The sequence below is a fragment of the Thalia democratica genome, chromosome 4, assembly GCF_965202585.1.
Source record: "Thalia democratica chromosome 4, ktThaDemo2.hap1.1, whole genome shotgun sequence".
Classification (NCBI taxonomy): domain Eukaryota; kingdom Metazoa; phylum Chordata; class Thaliacea; order Salpida; family Salpidae; genus Thalia; species Thalia democratica.
Genome location: NC_139168.1, coordinates 42,189,693 through 42,210,663, shown reverse-complemented (window position 1 = coordinate 42,210,663; position 20,971 = coordinate 42,189,693). Strand labels below are relative to the sequence as shown.

Below are 20,971 nucleotides of genomic sequence, written 5' to 3'. Positions count from 1 at the left end.
TATAACAAAGCTATAAATTTAAAAACTTTACATATTCTTATATCTAAAAAAGGCAATATTAAATTATTTTGTTTTTACCACAAAAACACTATTTATTTTAAAATATAATTTTTAATAATAGAAGTATACGAACAAAGATCATAATTTTTAAAAAAACGTAGTAATTACATCAAGATGAACCAAAAACAATTAATTCTTATAAAAATTTACAACATAATACGTATAGTGAAACTACTTTAGTTTTGAGCAATAATTTTATTTTACTTTTTAAATGTTTGAACTGTTGTTATATCATTTTGACTCAATAGGATATTAAAAACAGCGAGTACAACTGAGAAAAATATTTGTAGTAAAATTGTTATATAAACAGTTAAAACAACAAAAAACTAATAAAAATATAATTATTTGTTATTAATATCGAATACTTTAATTTATTATAACTAATACATCACTTTACAATTTTTGAAAAGAAAAACTTTTTAATTTTTTTAATATTTAATAAGTTGATCATAAACAGTATAATAAACATGAATTATGTTTTAGTTGCAATTTTTTTACTTGAGACTTTTCATGTCTTTGCGGTTCAACAATTTTCATAAAAATTTTTTTTAGAACAAAATAAAGATTGTTAACTACAGCAAACCACCAAAATTACAAATTTTATTAAAGCTTTATGCAAACAAATAAATATAAAAATTATAAAATAGTAATGAATTAAGAAACATCTTTATGAAATTTTACTCAAGCTTATATTAGTCTTAAGTTTATATGCTTAAGTATTACAAAAACATTTTATACTTTATAACTTATAAAAATAATAAATATAGTTTAAAATAAAAAACGGATTTACGAGAAGTCTGTGCAAAATATACAAGCTTTTATTCTTAAATTAGTTAGAAAGAACAGTATTGAATTTAATTTATATTGAAAAAAATATGATTGTTTAGCAGACAAACATGTTACGATTGTATTTCAAAATAGGAATATCTGAGTATATAAACTACAAAACACATAAAGAATTTTAGAATTCTTTAAGAATACAATTCGGCTCAAAAATATAATGCAAAATATAAAACTGCAGCTTAAGTATTTTCATGTGATGTAAATAACAATTATTTTTTTATTACACAGAAAAAGTATAAACTATAAAACCCTTGGTTAATGAAAACTAGTTATGCAAGTTATAGTTAAGTTCGAGAATTTGAATTTGATTTTCATGTTTCAAACTTATAATTCACGTGTTAAAAATGTGGAAGTAAATGTGAAAAATGAGCTGATAAACTAGTTTAAATTTTATAATAAAACTAAATCATTAAACTTATAAAAAACAAAGAGTAATTTAGTTTGAGAGAGCAAACAAAAATAAAAACAGCTTTGATAATAACAACGGTTATTCTATTGTGAATGTTTTTTGAAACTTTGAAAACTTATTTAAATTAACAAACTTCAGCATTATCTTGAAGCGATTGCATTTGTTCACAGTGATTCCTTGCATTACGCGGTTTGCAATTAGGCTTAAAATTGTACTTACTGATGATGAGAAACACAGCAAAGTAACATATAGGAACGAATATTATCAACAAGTGAGATAAGCGATCCACACTGTTAATGAAATTAATTTTTAATTGAAAAAATTTGAAACAGTATTAACATAATTAGTTATTTAAATTCTAACAGTATAAATATTTTTTATTTATTGAAACTAGTCGTAATAAAAAAAATTAGAACTTTTAATTTTCATAAAGCTCTTAAGCTTCAAATTTAGCACAATTGTATAAAATAAACATAATAATAATATATTTTTTTAAACCAGCATCGAAAAGTGCAGACTTTTTAACTGTAAAGAGCACTTCCGAACTATAAAATAAATTCATATTATTCTGTCATAAACTAAAAAGCAAACTCTAAAATACTAAACATCTTTTTTGGTCACTAAACTTCTATCTGAATTCTCAAAACTATTTTAAAAATATTCTAACTTTACTTTAGACTTCGTACAAATCTGATGACACTGCTGTGTCTTCTAACTGCTTTGTATATTTCAATGGTTCCTCTTTATAATGAAAACTTGTATAAATCTGAGTAGCTAGCATATAAGCTATCATGAATACTACTGGACCAACTACTATGTGGTATGCTGGAATAGCACTGTTAATTTGTAACTTAATTAGTATGTTTAGACAGCTTAATTAATAATTAGACTGCTGAAAAGCTCGAAACTTTTTTTATAGTTGAGTTTACTTGATTTTGGTGGCTTTAACTCAATTCTTGTTTTTGTCATATGAAAAACAATAAAACAAAATTACAAAACTAATCTGAAATCCTTAGTAACAGCAAAAAAACTCTAAATAAAACACTAAAATAGAGAGAAAAAAGTATAAATAATTAATAAAAAACTACCTAACTTTTTAATCATTTTAATTTTTTCAACGTAATTATACAAGACTATAAAAAAGCAATCTGTTTAAACTAAATTTAAAACCGAAAGTAAGTTAATATATTGTAAATAAAGAAATCATTCCATTTGCGGCTACTTGTCTGCTTATTTTCGGTTTTTCTTTTTCAGATTGCTTTTTTATAACCGTTTTAAGTACAATTCAAAAGCATAAAATTAAAAGTACTAGTTAAATTTATTTAAATGTAAAGTTAATTGAAAATCTTAATTGAAAAAAATAAAATGATTGTTTAGAAAATTCTACAAATTTTTATTGCATAACATATTTATTACACACAAAATATATGTTGTGCAATAAAAACTTGTAGTTTTTTCTAAACAATCATTTGATATTTTTTAATTAGTGATGCCATAAAAAAATTACAAATAAAAAAACTACTGTGTCCTGGACTAATTTAAGCGTTATATTCAATATATAAATCTTGTTTAAATGTAAGAGTTAGTGATTTTAAGTTGAAAATGGTTTTTAAATACAACAAAATCCTTTCTGATAATAGAATAAAAAAAAATTGTTTTCAATATTTATAAACTTTTACAATGTCAAAACTAAATAACCTAAATATAAAAGAAAGTCTTCAAAATTTATATCTAGATATTTAAAAACATAGATAACTAATTTTTATAAACTTATATAGAAAATAATTGATTTAATTTAAAAGTTTATATAGGCACATAGTTATCACTTCAATGATCAGTAATTCTTATAAATACTTGTGGTTTTGTACTATTTAAATATCTAAATTAAACTTATCAGCTAATAAAAAATACTAGTAATAACTAACTTGCAAAATTGAGGATGTGCAAACTTTTCAGTTTTGCCAACCAAAAACGGCTGTACCTTAAAAGCATGCAGTTGCAAAGTAGCAGTGACTTCATATTCATCTAACTTCTGCGTTTTCATAGGCACTGTTTTATATTTGATACATAATATTCTCTTTTTTCTTTCTAGTAATCTACTTAGTTTTGCAAAGTACTAGACTAAACTCAGTCATGTTTATATAAGTGTTTAAGTTTATTCAAAGATGTATTAGAACAAATGCCTTTTTCTTGTTAACAGATTTATCCCTTATTAGTGACTTTTAGATTCAAAAAACTGTTTTCTTTCAGTATGTAAGAAAATGTGAAGAACACAGCACTAAATGAAGTAAATTACTTTTACTAGGTATAATTTTGTTTAAAAAGTCTTAAATTACAAATCTTAGGATTACCTGTAATGAGATTGCTGCAAAAATAAGACCTTTTAACCGCTACACCTTTTCCCTTTAAAGTTCCAGCTTCATCACTGAAATCATTACTGCTAGCTGTTGCAACTAACTCTAGTTTTTCGCCGGTTTTGTTGCTCATATATCCAGGCAACTTATTTAAATCTGGCACTTTTATCAATACTTCTGGTATATTCCACTTTCCATCAGCACATCTAAATAAAAACATATAAAACCAGGTTCAATATATATAGTAACTAATATCTTAAATGTTCTCCTACTTTGAGTGACTCAGAGAAGCTTTGTAGTTTCAAAGAAAAACAACTCTGATGCTTAAATTAAATTAATGTTTAATTGTAATGTAGTGTATTAATCTTATTTTTAAGCTTTATCGAAACTAAAATCCTAAAATAAACATGAGTGAAATTTATAACAGAATAAAATAATAAAGTTTTATTGATTCTATAAAAAAAAAAAAATTACTTCTACATTCCTGTAGTTAAAAATATAAAACACGAAATTATGCATAACTTCTTTACATCATCTATTTTTTGTAATACTTATATTTATTTTAGAACTCTATCAAACTACGTTACTAATTAAAAATATAAAAATGTTGTTAGTTTCAATTTAGCATTTTAAAATTGTTGTTTATTCTAGTTTAACAATTTCAGACACAAAACACACCCGTCACAGTAACTGGCTTCTTTATGGTTAGTTTTTATTTCTTCTCTTTCAAACAAAATACTCATTTGAGAATAACGGAAGTTCAATACAAGAAGAGACTTAAAATCTTGTTCACAATAACTGCCCTTAGTTGAGACTGTTGACTGGTCTTCTTCAGTTAAATTGTGCGTAATAATTGATGTAGGTTTTCCATTTCTAAAAATAAAAAGTTTTTTTCTTATTTTTTTTCATTTATTTTAATGGTATAATAAATACATAAGCATGACACTTAAAGTATTGATAAATTATGTAAACTAACTATTATAAAAACTAATTGAATGCAAATAAAACTGTAGGCAATCTATTCAAGTGTTATATAAAAAGATAAATAGGCAGTACACTCAAATTCATAAACAGATAAATACTAAAACAAAATTTTAAGGCCACATAGGCCTTCTTTAAAAAAAAAAAATTTACTTGGAAGATTTTTATCTTAGCTACTAGATACCTTTTTAGCTCTACAACATCAAAGTTGTTTTTAAGAAACATGGGACCAAAACTGAACAGCACAATGGGTATCTTGTTGAAGATGTAAACAAAAAGACAATTTCTTTTTTAATTTTTGAACATATATCAGAAATTTTAGTAATATATTTGTATCAGGGTTGCTATTTGTTTTTGGAAAATTTTCTTCAAGTTTTCATAACTTCCTCCAGGTTTTTAAAAGTACACATTTTTGGGTCTATTTTTAGTTTAGAGTTAAGTTAAAGGTAAGAAAGTTAGTTAAATAGTATAAAAACATTTAGAAGATAGTGTAAAGCTACTTTAAATGTGTTTTTTAATAAAAAGAATGTTGATGATGACAAAATTTTTCTTATCTATATGATATTTTTTTTGTGTCAAATCAAAATTTTACTATTGAACATGTTAAAATTTTTAAAAACTCCAGTTTTTTTATTTAACTTCTCAAATTTCAGGTTTTTTAGACTAAATTGTCTAATTCCAGGTTTTATGGCAACCCTGTTGTTATTATTTTTTAGTTTTTAAATGTTTAAAGTTTCTTAAAATCAGTTTTAATAAAAAAAACTAAAAAAACTGTGAGAACTATTAAACTTTTTAAATTCTATCTTATTAAATTTAAACTATTCAAGTAATATTTTATGAAATCTCAGCTCACTAGGTAAGTCTAAAAAGATATAGAAGTTAAATTAAAAATTAAATTTAAAAGAAAATAACAAGAAAATGTTGCATATTGTATGCTTTTAAGGAAACTTACTTTTTGCAAAAATATTGTATCTCATAAGTAAATTGAATCTTTTTTATTTTTATATTACTAGTTATGCTTAAAAAATCTCTCTCAATTCTAAAAATAAACATTTAAAAAGTTTTTTTTTTTATACAAAATAATTAATTCTTAGATTAATCACAATACAATTTTACACATGTAAAAACAAAAATTAAGTGGATATTGTAAGTTTTCTATAAAAATCTAATTTAATTAATTTAGGATAAAACTGATTGTACCTGTGGCTTTATTTTAGAAAAAACTTACAATTATAGCTAAACTTTTAACTAAAAATTGTTCACTAATCAAGTTTTTGAACTATTAAGTTTGAAAACTATAAAAGTATTTAAAAACAGCTTACTTATGGAGTTCTAACAATAAAGTCATGTTTAAGTAAGCAAGGATACATGATTTTGTTGTTTGAGTATTTCTGAAGTCTTGTGATTTTACAACAATAGTTGGGTTTATACTTAGCTCTGTAGCTACTTCTGAAGCTTTGGAAACTTGAACAGTCAAAAATACCAAACAAAGCTTAAGAAAAAAAAGATTTGTCATATTAAGCTAATTCCTGTGCATTTATTGTTGGTTGTGAAACATAAACACATATATGTATAGCAGTTTAATATATTATAAAATAAAAAACAACTTATTTCAATATTGATGACAGCTGTTATATAAACATAACCTTAAATTTCTTCTATATAAACATTTTTTATATATATAATATTACATGTTTTGATACCTGACGTTATTAGCGTTGAAACAGCTGGCAGAAATTTTGAAATAAGTAGTTTTTTTATTTAAAATAAATACTTACCTAAGCAACAAAACTTGCATGAAGAATTATGACAACTTTCAATATAAAGTTATACTTAAAATATATTAAATACATTTATAAACTTCTTTTTGTTTAGATAATGTTGAAATACATTTGCTTTATTTAATAAAGTGACTGATAAGCTAGTACAATTTTACAAACTTAATTTTACAGTGGAACAAACTTGTTACAAAAAATTTTATGATTTTTTTATATTTATATATGTGTAGTGTATAGTTAAATATTAAAACAAACACTGATTTTACATTAGTCTCATTTTCCTAAGAAAAAGTACCTTATTTGGAACAAATTTAAATATATTCAAAAACTTTGAAAAAAATTACTAAATAATATATAAGTTGAGTTTGATGATACACTGTACATTTGAAAAAAATTATGTTGCTTTTTTAGTACAATGTTATAGAAACATTTACAGAGTTGCCACTCTTTGACTCAAAAAAAATTCCTGAGTGAACAAAAACTGACCTGAGTTAACGTGAGTTTTTGTTTTCAAATTGTTTTTTTTTTCTCAGGCGCATATAATACTTATACCTCATGTTCAGTTTTCTTCTTAATAATTAAAATGAAGATTGCATGTGTATGCTTCTGCATTAGATGTTCACTAAACTTATGAGAAATACTGTTTTCAAAGATTAGACAATACTAGTCTAAACTCATTTTTTAGTTTTTTAACTAAAAACTAGTACATGTAAGTTATAAAAACAACTTTATCTATGAATTAAGAATGTATAAAACAATAAAATTTTTTGAATAAGTAACTAAAATTATAATGTATATTAAAAATTTTAGCATAGTTAAACTTTAATATCTCTAAAGTATTTCTGTTCAACATAAACTCAAATCATGATAAATAATAATTTCAGATTTAAAACAAAAACTAAAATGTTAATTCTAAGAACAGTAAAGAGCTAGCTGCAAGGCTAAAAAAATTACATAAGCATTACAAAATCAATAAAAATCATGTTTTTAGACAAAATTGGGTATATGAAATAACAAAATATAAAACTGGTTCAACTAAATCTCATTCTAGATCAATAAAAAATGTTCCCTGAGATTATAGATAATCTAAAAACTATCATGAGATTTTTATAAAAAATCAAAAAAGCCCTGAGTCATCCTGAGTTTAAAAAAAAGTCAAAATACCCAGAGTTTCTCTGAATGTGTGGCAACCTTGATTGAATAACAGCCTAAGCTATTCTGAGTGGGAACAGGTCTAAATTGCACGACAACAAAATTTCACAAGATTACTAAATTGCACAATGGGACTAAACTGCACAAGAACAAAATTGCATGAGTGCACAAAACTAAATTTGCACTAGGGAAGGGAACAAAATTGCACCAAGGGTCAATTTTGCACGAGTTACATTTTTTTACAAGAAAAAAAAAAAGTAAAATTAAAACTAACCGAAAAAAAAACTACATATAATTAAAAAAAAAAAGTTACTGACCGAGGGTTAGGGGTAACAGTGATAGTAAAAATAAAAAATTTAAAAATAACTAATAAAAACTTAAAAAAAAAAATAAACAAATCGGTAAGTAAAATAATAATAAAAAAAAACTACCGACCAAGGGTAAGGGTTAGGGGTAACAGTGATAGTAAAAAATATAAAATAAATATTAAAAATAGAAACTAATAAATAAAAAAAACCTACCGACGGAGGGTAAGGGTTAGGGGTAACAGTGATAGAAGAAAAAATAAATAAATAAGATTAAAAAAAAACCATGCCAAAATTTCTCCGCACAAAATTGTGTGCTTGTGCAAAAGTGACCTTTTTTTTGTGCAAATGTATCTTTGTGCAACTATATCTTTGTGCAAAAATATCTTTGTGCAATTTTGTCCCCTTGTACAATTTTGTACGCTGCTGCAAATTTGACAGCTATCCACCCTGAGTAGCCTGATTGAGTGTGTGGCAGCCTTGTTACTAGACAGCTTTTTTTTAATTAAATATTTCTATAACATATTACCAAAAAAACATAAACTTTAAAATGTAAATTGTATTTAAAAATTTAGTGTGTCCTGATGGTCTAGAACAGGGGTCGGCAAACTGCGGCCCGCAGGCCAATTGCGGCCCGCGAAGGGTAAATCTGCGGCCCGTGAGCACGTTATTTTTTTGAATGGAATGCGGCCCGCGAAAGAAAATTTTGTGGCCCGCGAGCATGTAAATGTGGCCCGCTGAGCAAAAATATGTTTCAATTTAAATTTTTTTCGGTAACTCGATTTAATTTGATTAGTTTGGTTTTAAGTCTGTATAATATTTAAAAATAGTTAGAAGAAATTACTGCTTTAGTTTAAAAATGTGAAAAATACAAATTAGCATTTTAACAGGATATTTTTCTGAGTTTCATAATAAATTCTTTTTTACAACAGCAAGTAATTATCTGAAAAAACAGTGTAAAGAGTGGTTGAACTTAATAAGTTAGTTATATAATATCTATTTATTAAATAAACTAAATTCAAGTGTTTTCCTTTTTTTGTACAAAAGTAATTCACAGTAATTAACTAAAGTGTCATTTCTTTATAGCTTAGATATTCTTTTTCACTGTTTTTTATACTTAAGTTTCTTTTATAGATTTTTTAATTGTTAAATGTTATATTTTAGTGTAAAAACATTTAAAATAACATAGTAATAAGAAATAAGGTTTTTTTTAATTTTGCTTTTGAAACATTTTAATTTTTTAGAAGTTTTCTTTGCACTTAAATTAATTTAAATGCACACCAACTTAGAAAGATGCTCATATTTTAAACCACTTTTTATTTAATGCTTTAGTTAGTCTAAGTTTAGTTTATGCATAATTATCTAACATTGTTGTTTCTACATGTATCATCTAAATTTGTACAGTCATATTTAAAACAGTATATATGATATAAATTAATATAGTTTTTGTTAGGTATACATTTTCATTTTTCAAACATTGTTTTTGTAAAACTAAGTTAACTTTTATGCCTTGCATATCAATACACACATTTGCTGATTATTGGAGCTACCTAATTAATATAAACTAGACTTAGGGATGGTAAATTTATCAAGGTCGTACACTGTTAATCAAAATAGTTCAAATTCAAGCTAAGAAACAACTAAACATTGACACACACTTAGACTATCGCTATTTGTAGACTTCAAATCTTAAGCCAACTAAGTAATTTTATAAGTTTTTGGCTAGAACTGTATTTTGTATACAAAAATATCATAAATGTTTTTGTTGACTTAGGCTGGCTTTTTGCTTGAAAAAGTGGCAAATTAAACTTATGATGTATGTTTTGCTCAATCCACAGTGTTACTTAAAGTTATAATATATGTTAAATTTTAAGTCTTGCAGCTGATATAATTCAATATATTATTTATATTATTGTGTACATATAAGTGTGAACAATCAGTGTTGCTAAAAAAACTTGAATCCCGGAAAAGCTTTGAACTTGAAAATTAATTTTAAAAGTTCTGGAAAAAAAATTGAATTTGAGATTTTTTGAATAAACCTGGAATTTCAAACAATTTTTTAATGTAAAGTAATGATATTTCGATTTGACACAAAAAATTTAGCAAATAAACATTTCTTTATTAAGAAATATACTTAAGTAGCTTAACAGTGTTTTTTAATATTGATATATTTTTAAAACACATTGTAAACTTTAATTAAACTTTATAATAAAATAAAAAGAAGGAATTGTACTTCTAAAACCTTTGTATTGGTGCATTGCAGCTTTACTTGTAAAACTTCACTGATTGTTGTGCTTCGTGTTGGAACTAAACCAAGAAATTCTACTAAAATGTCAAAGTTAGTAAAACATCTCTAATAAAATTCTCAGATGAGCAATAATTTTTCTATCAGTGTTCTCTTGTTAACATATTGATTAAAGTCTTAATTTGATTTATGCGACTTTAATACCTTAATGCATTTCCTAAATACGACCTTTTGTTGTCATTGAAGAAATAAACAAAAGTTTTTCATTACTACCAACATAAATTCTTTAAAAAAGTTTTCAATTATAAAAGGTATCTCATTTTAAATAATAAATTTTGCTCCTTTATAACTTTCCTTAACAATTTTTTTCTGATAATTCTGTTGTTACTAAAGATAATCGTGTGCTTTATTGGAACTGATTTTGATGATTTGTTTTTTTATCGTTTCTCGCAATAACTCCTAATTAACTTTTTTTTTATTTTTGTCTCTCGTCTTATATTTTGTAATTAATATTTTTAAATGCAATATTTTTATTGCAGATGAAGAATTGCTATAATGCTTAATAAAAAATAAGTTTTTCTATTTCGCTAATGACTCAATAAAGTTTAATACTTTTGTTAAAATTGTTTAAGAAACTTAATTGTCCATTCCAGCTGACTTGTAAGTTTTTTCGGCATGTAATTTATTTACTGTTAATAACTTTCGTTATTTCTTTATGCTGTGAACTTTGTTTTAACTGGGTTGCTACACAAACAGGCTATTTTAAAAGCTTAAAAACTTAGGTTTGTGTGAAACTTTTGTTTCAAACACTTTAAAGAAATCTTTTAATTCCCAGAATAGTTTTTATGATTGTAGTGTAGTTTACTAATTGTAGTTTTTTCTTGTTTTCTTACACTATGTGTACATTTTGATGATGATGATATTTATACTAGGTATTTAAGCTTAATTAACAACGATTTATTAGTTTTTTCAACTTTTAATAAACTTAGGCTGGTTTGATACAACTCAGACATTTTTGCTTTTTAAGTGGCAACTATGTAAAATACTAGTTACTAATAAGATGTTTTATTTAAGTATTCGAGAATTAATTATATTAAAGAATTTGTTTTAGCTTTCTGGAATACAAACAGGTATTAATTTTATTAAGTTAACTAATTACTAATTTTTTTAATGAATGTAAACTATTTAACACGCAAAAACATTTTTTGAAGTAAATATTCTTAGAAATAAGAAAAAAGGGGTTAATAGTATAACACATATAGAAAAGTAACCCATAAATATTCTTTCAAATTTGTTTTTTGTAAAGAGTTAGGTTGTTAATAAAGTTACAAAAGTATTAAGTTTAACTTATTAATGCTTATGAAAGTACATAGTTATTAACACTTAAGTATATTTGTCAATGTAAATTTTATTCTAATAAATGTTTATTAAAATAAGCATTCTATGTATGACTAAAAGTCATTTAAAATGATAAGGTGAATAAAAGTAAAACTTTTCTCTCGTGTGACTAAAACTAAAACCAAAAGATTATTCAAATGTCACCAAAACTAAAACTGCGGCCCGCGAGGACTTCGTAAACTTTAAATTTGGCCCGCGACCACCCACTGCCTGCCGACCCCTGGTCTAGAAGCACAAATGATGACTTGAAAAACAATCTGAGTTGAAACGGCAAGTTCAAACCAAGTGGTCAGCACACACACTAAAAAAAACTCAACTTATAGATAATTATGTCATATTACTTAAAGTTTTATTCTTTATTTTCACCTCATATAAATACATTTTCTGAAAAAAACTTGCTTTTTTTGATTATGAGTTTACGACTGGGCATTAATCTTGCAAAGTTGATATCAGAGAGTTTTATTAGGACTCCTACACTATCAAGCCACACAAAGTTAAATAATATACTGTACTCAGGGTTGCCAAAGGTTTTTTGAATATTTTTCCAGGTTTTCTGAGTATCCTCCAAGTTAAAAAAAAAAGTTTTTGGTCCATTTTTAGTTTAAATTTAAATTTAAGCAAAAAACTGTCTTAAATAGTATAACAACATTGGAAAGATGCTGTAAAGCTACTTAAAATGTATTTTTTTATAAAAGAAAATTTATGATAAGTTATATATACATCAGAGTTTCCCAAACTTTTTTTTAAATGGCCCCCTAACCAAAGTTAAAAAGGCTATGGCCCCTCAAACAAGACTACTCAAAAAACTACCATTTAAAAACACCTAAAACTTTTTTTTTGCTCTTCATCTGAAACTCAAGAATATTGTAAGTTTCAAAATTTTATGACTGCCCAAAGTTTCAAAAATGACTCCCCCCCTTTAATAGTTATTGCCCCCGACTTACTAAAATTGCTCCCAGGGGGGCAATACCGTCCACTTTGGGAAACCCTGTTCTAAAAGATTGATTTTTTGTATCTAATCAAAATCTCACTACTTCATAAGTAAAAATTCCTAAAAGTTTAAGGTCTTTTAAGGTTATTTAGTATTTTTTGTTCAAAATTTCTCAAATTCCACATTTTTTACCTAAATTGTCAAATTCCAGGTTTTTCTAGGATTCCAGCTTTTTGGCAACCCTGTGTTTTGTAATTCATAAAAAATGAAGTCCAAAGTATATGTAAAACTAGTGTTTGTTAATTATGTGGCTCTGCTTTGGTTATTTGAACCAAATTTGAATAAAACCACATCTTATCTGCATTTAATATATATGCATAAAAAACCTTGTCTTATCACACCATACTCTTAATTCTAAAAATTTCAAAAACTTTTTTTTAATATTGTAGCTGTACATTCCATACTTTGTATTTGGTAAAAATACTTAGTACTCAGTCCTAGACAAGATTAAATTGTTTGAAGTAAGTGGTGTACAACTAGTAACCAAAAGGTTTTTTGTACACTGGTCTTTGAACCAATTATGTTAAGTGCTTTCTTTTGTTTCAGTAAAAAATAAAAATACTGTAGTATAAAAAATAAAAAGAAGATTGTAAACAGTTACTATAGAATTTAATTAAGAGCAAATTCGCAACTATAATTTTATACATTTTACTATGAGCAGCTTCAATAATATGTAAATATTTTGCATATATCTAACAAAATTTATTTTATATATATTATTTTTATAATTTTAAAAAATCTTTAGCCATATCTTAAAACCAATCATACCTAAACATATACCAATATAACACAATTTTTTTTATAAATCTTGTTTTATTTTATGCAAACTATTCTCAGATTTTTAAAGCTAGCCAAGTGGCAGGTTATGGATTGCAGTAAATTTACATTTAAATTTGTTTTATATAAAAACACCTCAATTTGATATTTATTAAACCTAATTGAGCAAGATAAAATATTTCTATTACAACAATTTTTTTGTAAGTAAAAGTTTACTTAGAAAAATTAACAGTTATATAATAAGTTTTTATTAATTTTTTACAAGAGCATCTGCTCTAATGCTCAATTCCATGAGGTGTCCCTGGCACACCACACTATTCGAATTCGGACAATTTGAATCTGACAATTCAAATTTTAATAATTTTGTTGTTCATATATCTTCAAATAAATCTTAAATAAATACAGTATTTTAGCATCATCATAATTTTATTAATTAGATCTACATGGGCATTTTGTATCTTCTAAGAACTTGGACTATTCTTTGAGGTATTGATACAATAAGTTTAAAATATAAGTTTTAAGTAACTAAGAAATTTTTTTTTAATAGTTATATTTTTTATTTTTAACATTATCATAATCTTGATTCTTAGCAGTACAAGAGTTTTTTTTTTTTTTATAAGAGCTTTTACAATGCATTCAATGCTTGTAACCACATTATTAGGCATTTTGATCCAATTTTTGTTTAGTATTAAATCTTATTAAAAAATAGCTTCTTATATCAAGTATATCTTGTTGAATAGTTATTTTGTTTTTAATTTCATATAGTTTTTTTTATCGAACATTGAAAATTAAAAATTCTTCTAAAAAGAGTGTCTGAGTCTGCTAAAAATAATCAAATTATCAAAAACTTTATTAAAAAATAAATAAAAAGCTTATGTACATCAGTTCAGGAGTCAGCAGTCTTTTATAAGTTACGTTCAATTTTCATAAAAAACTCTTCGCGAGCTACATTTAAAAAAAAAAATTTTCCCGACCCCCGACTTAGTAATTAAGAGTAATTAAAAGGATCAATAAAAAAAATCAATTTTTAAACAAAATAAAGATAATATACACTAAAATAAATCACTCGTAATTAGTAATTTTTAAACTTATAGCCTAATTGTAATTTCGAAGTACAAAACTTTGTTTTTTTATTTACTACCTACGTTAAAAAACTGTATAAATTAGATTAGTCAATACATAAGAGCTTAATAGTCATTGTAGTTATGTACTTAAGTAAATATAAGGGAAATTAATTAAATGTAAAATAAAAAATAAGCAAAAACACTCGACAAAATAAAAAAGTACTTATAAATTAAATAAATATATCATTAATGGTTGAGTTTATTCACAAGCTAATTACAAGAATGATAAAATCTGTACAACAAAACATAATGAAAGCTAGGTAAATACTTATACATATCCCCCATACTTTATCTACGAAGGAGATTAAACGACACGTTTAGCTAACAAAACATATCATTTACAAAAATTGCAAACTTAAATACAGTTTTCTGTGCTAAAATCAACGAAAAAAAACTCAAAAAGAACTAAAACCACTAAAATGTTACATTTAACATAGATACAATTGATCAAAACCATTAATTTAAACAGCAGTTTAAACAGGTTTGTATGTACCACTTTCGGCATCATGAATCTTTCTCAAGGTTCTTACACGACCGGAACGACGCAGTTCGTTCTCTGGAAACACTCCATCGTCAACAAAATTTCTTTTAGATACCCTATATTTATCATTAGGGTCCAAACGAGACAATACGCCATTTTTCTGATTTGTAGAGGATTAGCTTTCATCCATGCAATTTGATTCCTCAGGTGAAATGGAGGTAGCTGGTTTTGTTTTGCAAATCTTGTCAAAGTTATCTCCAGCTTTGAAACGTATTCCTTTCTGGGAGCGCACACCATCAAAACTTTCCTTGGAATATCTTCTCTCATCATTGTTAGAAAAGACAAACTTCTGCAGTGGTATGTTTGCTTTTCTGATAGATAAGGGATACTATTTCTAGATTTGCAAACAGGAGGATTAAATTTTCTTAAAAACTTGCGATTACGTACAGTTAAGCGACCTGATCCATCAATCTTGACAACATACTGATGATAGTCATTCAGCTATACTATTATACCACTTTTCTCCCACTTGTTAGGGAAGTTACCTGCTTGATTCTGTATCATGACATGATCACCGCAATTCAGTGGTGGCAATGATCTTGTGTGCTCACTTAAATTTTCGAGAGACTTAACATAACGAGACCTAAGAGCTTCTTCTTTTTTCTTCTATGCTTTCACCAAATGTTTAAGATCTGCGGCTTATTGTAAACCATAACACTCTTCCTGGTGTAAGGCAATGAGTCCTTTAAATTTCGTCCCAAAAGGATCTGTGCAGGGGATAGTTTGCATCTTGGATCAGGCGTATTTCTCTGCGTAAGTAAAGCTTGTACCATTCTATCGTTATTTAGTTTATCCATTTGAACCTACATGTTCCATTAACAATCGTTTAGAGGCCTTTACTGCTAATCTATTTAAATAAGATTTTATCATAAATAAATATATCTTTCTTGGTTGAGTTTATTCACAAACTAATTACAAGAATGATAAAATCTGTACAAGAAAACATAATGAAAGCTAGGTAAATACTCATACATAAATAAACTAAAAATAATAAATAGTACTGAGGATGGTATAATAAACAAGAATTTACAACAATAAACAAAAAATAACTAGATCTAAAATGGAACATGTAGAAGTTAGTTATTTTCTTACATTAAGTGCTTTGACTCTATCCGCTTTAGCAATGGTCATTCTTTCTAGATTGCAGATAAAGCAATTATCTGTCTTTCTGGGTACTGAGCAGTTGATTTTAAATAGCATTTGCCCTTTAATTTTGGAGAATTCGATGTTATTTGATATAGTGAATTTAGCCAGGGCTTTTGCTTGTAATTTCTTGAGAATGCTGTACCTGTACTGTTGTCATCCTGTTTTGAAAGAAACTCCCGTAGAACCAATGTATTCTATATCTCCGACTGTTGCATTATATACACCCTTTAAAACAATGGTTCCTAACCTTTTTGATGCCCCGCACCCATAAATTATTTAAATTTGTTCTCACACCCCTTGCAATAGTTGCAATAAATTTTCTAAGAATAATTTGAAATAAAACGATGAAAATTTTTAACAAATACAGTTAATTTTGATAGTGTACTGTACTATATTCATAAAAAATAAATATATGGAAACTAAAAAATACAACAAACTGTAGTAAAACAAATTTTATTTATTTTTTCCAAGGTAGAAAACATCAGAACCCACTCTCCCCTTTGCAACGATCAATGCTTTCTGAATGTCAAGCAAGTTTTGAGCTTATCACTTGAAATTCTAATGCCCTATCTACAATTTTTTTTAATTACCTTTTAATCAAACGAAATAATAACTAATTTATCCTTAAACAATTTTTTTTTAACTAACGTAAACAAAACTAAAAAACTAATTTTATATATTAATGAAAAAAACTTTAATGACACGTTGTTTGGCAAAAACTCACAAGGTATTTAACAAAAAAATAAATTTCTGTTTATACAATACTATATTGAAAAGATTAAGAATTCAATTTAAAATCCATTTTAAATTTAGTAACTCTTTTGTCCTGTTTATTGCACAAGACTTTCTCAAAACGTAGCAATCCGCAAGTCTGCCTGTGCATTTAAGCATTTTATCGATTTTGTTTTGATTGACAAAAGAGAACGAAATCAAGACTTGCTAGTCGCGAATGGGATGAGCATACTTAGTGTTTTTTCACAAAGTACATATTTATAGCATAACACCAATAATGTTCCAGAGTTTTGCTTTTAAACTACATTTTGAGAATACGATTTGTGCACAATTCAATAAGTTTATCTGTTAACGATTCATCCTCCGGCATATAATACAAATTAAAAGAACATGGATTTATTATCAATTTATCTGAAGTTTCTAATTCTCCTACTCCAAAATATCCATCAAATGACTTGTTTAGTATTTCCAAATGAATTATAATTTCTATAGGCACACTTGAAATTAAACGACTCATCTTTGTCATTTACTTCTTCGAGTGATGAAAAATTTGTTAAATTGTTTCTTTTAACTGTCGATACCAGATATGTAACTTTTGTTTGAAAACATTTTACACTTCACAAAATTTTAAGATGTTTGTATTTTTCCCTTGCATAGAAACACTCAGATTTTTCATACGGCTGAAAATATCACTCAAATAAGCTAGTATTTTAATAAATTATTTTGAATAAATTTCTTTGACATGGTCATAGTCACTTTCCCTAAGAAAAACTTGGATTTTTTTCGCATTTAAAAAAAGCGCGTTAAAGCTCTTTCACGTGATAGCCAGCGGACCTCTGTATGGAAAAGTAAAACTGAATGTTCTTTACCATAATCTAGACCAGGGGTCGGCAGGCAGTTGGTGCTCGCGGGCCAAATTTCAAGTTTCCAAAATCTTCGCGGGCCGCAGTTTTAGTTTTAGTTATATTTGAATAATATTTTGATTTTAGTTTTAGTCACAACTAAAAAAGTTTTACTATTGTTCACTTTATCAATTTCAATGATATTTAGCTACACATAGAATTCCCTTTTTAATTAAAATTATTTATTTGAGTAAAACTTACATTGACAAATAAACTTAAGTCTTAATTAACTGTGTACTTTTTATTTTATAATTAATGCTCGAATACTCTAATATAGTACCTTATTAGTAATTAATTAGCTTTTAACAGGGTTTCCACTTTAGAAAAAAGAAAAAAACTTGCAATTAATCAAGCTCAGATACCTAACTAAAATATCTTCAGTATAAAAATTACACAATGTATAAGTAGACCAAAAAAATTACAATTAGTTAACTACACTACAGTCATAAAAACTGTTCTGAGAATTTGAAGATTTATTTAAAGTGTTTGATATAAAAGTTTACCTGAATTTCTTTTAAATGTCTCAAACAAGTTTAACTTATTTTGAATTTTTTAAATTTTTATCTAGACTGTATGTTTGGCAACCCTTTTTAAAATAAAGTCACAAAATAAAGATATAACGAAGTTTATTAACAGTGAATTAAATATATAGCAAAAATAAAATCTTAAGTCAGCTTGAATGGACAATTACCTTTCTTAAACATTTTTTACAAAGTTTAAAAATTTATTAAGCCATTAATAAAGTAGAAAAACTTAACTTTTTATTGAACATTATAACAATTCTTTATCTGCAAAAAGATGTTTAATATAAAGAGTAAATGTGAATTACAAGACGAGCTATAAAAACTAAAAAACGTTAGTTAGGAGTTATTGCGAGAAACAAAAAATAGCTAGAGTCAGTGTTAATAAAGCAAATGATTATATTCAGTTTCTACAGACTGGTCAGAAAAAACTATTAAGGCAAGTTATAAAGTATCAAAAATAATTACTAAAAAGTACATACCGTTTAGAATTAAAAACTTTTTTAAGTATTTATGTTGGCGGTAGTAATTTTGTTTTGTTTATTTCTTCTATGACAACGAGAAGTCGTGTTTAGTAAATCTCTAAAGATTATAAAGCAACATAAATCAAATTAGAACTTTAATCAATCTATTAAGATGAGAGAACTGGTACAACAAATATTGCTCATCTGAGAGTTTTTAGTGACTTTGATATTTTAGAAAAGATTTTAGGTTTAGTTCCAATGCACAACAATAGGTAAAGGCGTTTTAAAAGCAAAGATGCAATGAACTTGCATAAAGTTTTTGAAAGTATAATTTTCTGCTTCTTTTTTTGGTATACAATTAAATTACATTTAATAAAAAAAACTGTCTTTAGTATTATAGCAATACTAAACAAATATGGTTAAACTACTTTAAGTGTGTTTAAAAAAGTATCTATATAGTAAATATTTTGTGTCAAATCGAAATTTCATACTTTACACGTAAAAGATGTTTAAAATTCCAGTATTTTTCACAAACTCTCAAACTCAAGGTTTTTCTAGAACTTTTAAGCATAAATTTTCAAATTTCAAGCTTTTACGGGATTCAAGTTTTTTAGCAACACTAGTTGTTCACACCTATATGTATACCATTGTATAAATAATATTTAAAATTTTATCAGCTGCGAGACTTGAAGTTTAATATATATTATAATTCAAACCAACACTGTAAATTGAAAAAAATATACATCATAAATTTCAATTTGTCACTCATAAAGCAAAAAACTAGCCTAATATTTTAGTATAAAAATATTTATTCAAACCAAAAACTGAAAAAATGACTAAATTGACTTGAGATTTGAAATCAACAGATAGTCATAGTTTAAGTGTGTGGCAATGTTTAGTTGTTTATTTGCTTGAATTTGAGCTATTTTGATTAACGGTATACAAACCTTATAAATTTACTATCTTTAAATTTAGTTTGTATTAAATAAGTAGTTCACTAAAACAGTAACTGTGTATATTAGTGCTTAAAAATTAACTTAGTTTGTCAAAAAAACATTGTTTGAAAAATGAAAATGTATACCTATCAAAAAATATTTTAATCAATATCATGTATTGTTTTAAATGTGTCTTTACAAACCTAGATACTACATGTATAAACAATAATTTTAGAAAATTATGAACTAACTAAACTTAATCTAATTTAAGTATTAAATAAAATGTGCTTTAAAATGGGAACCGCTTATTTTCAACCCACGATCATTTCCTACTCAATCAAATCCGAGAACCGCTTACAAACCAAGGGTTAGGGGTAACAGTGATGGTAAAACATAAATTAATATTAAATAAAAATAAAACAAAATATTAAAAAATAAAGGAATAAATAATAAAAGTTAAAAACATTTTTGAGTGGTAATTGTGCGCGGGTGAGATTTGATCGGGTTGGAATAATTGCGGGTGGGAATTGTCAATATGCCGATTAAAATATGAGCATCTTTGTACATTTGTGTGCATAAGAATTTATTTAAAGTGCTAAAAAAACTTAAAAAAAAAAAACAAAATGTGTAAAAATCAAAAAAAAAATTTCTTTTTTTCTAATATGTTATTTTAAATGTTTTTGTTCCCACTCAAATATAACTTTTAGGAATAAAACATCTATAAAAGAAACTCAATTTTAAAAAACTTGTGAAAAATACCTAAACTTGCTGTTGTAAGAAGAAAGTTATGATGAAACAAAGAAAATAACCTGGTGGAATGCTAATCTGTCTTTTTTACATTTTTAAGCTGATACTGTAAAGTTTTTTTAATTGTTTTAAAATGTTAAACAGGGACTTTAAACAAAATTAATAAAATTAAACAAAAAACAAAATGAGTTTAACTTAAATTTTTTTTTTTGCTCAGCGGGCCACATTTACATGCTCGCGGGCCATAAAATTTTCTTCCGCGGGCCGCATTCCATTCAAAAAATAAACGTGCTCGCGGGCCGCAGATTTACCCCTTGAGGGCCGCATTTGGCCCGCGGGCCGCAGTTTGCCGACCCCTGATCTAGACACAACGACTTAAAAAAGCGATGATTAAGAGGACAACCTCAAATGCGAAATTAGTTGATGGCCTTCATAGAAACATCAAAGAAATTTTTCAATTTCAAAGGGCAATGTTTTTGATGCTAAAGTATGTCGATGAAGAAAACAGTGAGTACTCTTCAAAGGCGGAATACCCTGTTTTAACAAAGCTATAAAATCCGACTATT

General features: G+C 26.0%; 1 protein-coding gene across 1 annotated transcript; it reads right to left on the bottom strand.

The window, feature by feature from the left end:
• Window positions 1-876: 876 nt before the first annotated feature.
• LOC145834839 (uncharacterized) lies at window positions 877-6,172 on the bottom strand. Its single transcript, XM_082942353.1, has 5 exons — window positions 5,970-6,172; window positions 4,345-4,539; window positions 3,664-3,872; window positions 3,238-3,361; window positions 877-1,602 (listed from the first exon to the last, which is right to left on the bottom strand). Exons 1-5 carry the CDS (start codon window positions 6,161-6,163, stop codon window positions 1,437-1,439), a joined length of 888 nt encoding a protein of 295 aa, XP_082798479.1. The 5' UTR covers window positions 6,164-6,172; the 3' UTR covers window positions 877-1,436.
• Between the last annotated feature and the right edge of the window lie 14,799 nt (window positions 6,173-20,971).

What these genes read in the sequence shown, in the direction of transcription:
- LOC145834839 (XM_082942353.1), bottom strand. Translation starts at nt 6,163, where the DNA reads ATGACAAATCTTTTTTTTCTTAAGCTTTGTTTGGTATTTTTGACTGTT. An exon ending in TTATTGTTAGAACTCCATAA is followed by an intron (nt 4,540 to 5,969) that starts GTAAGCTGTTTT and finishes TTTTATTTTTAG; the next exon opens with AAATGGAAAACCTACATCAA. An exon ending in GAAGCCAGTTACTGTGACGG is followed by an intron (nt 3,873 to 4,344) that starts GTGTGTTTTGTG and finishes GTTTTTATTTAG; the next exon opens with ATGTGCTGATGGAAAGTGGA.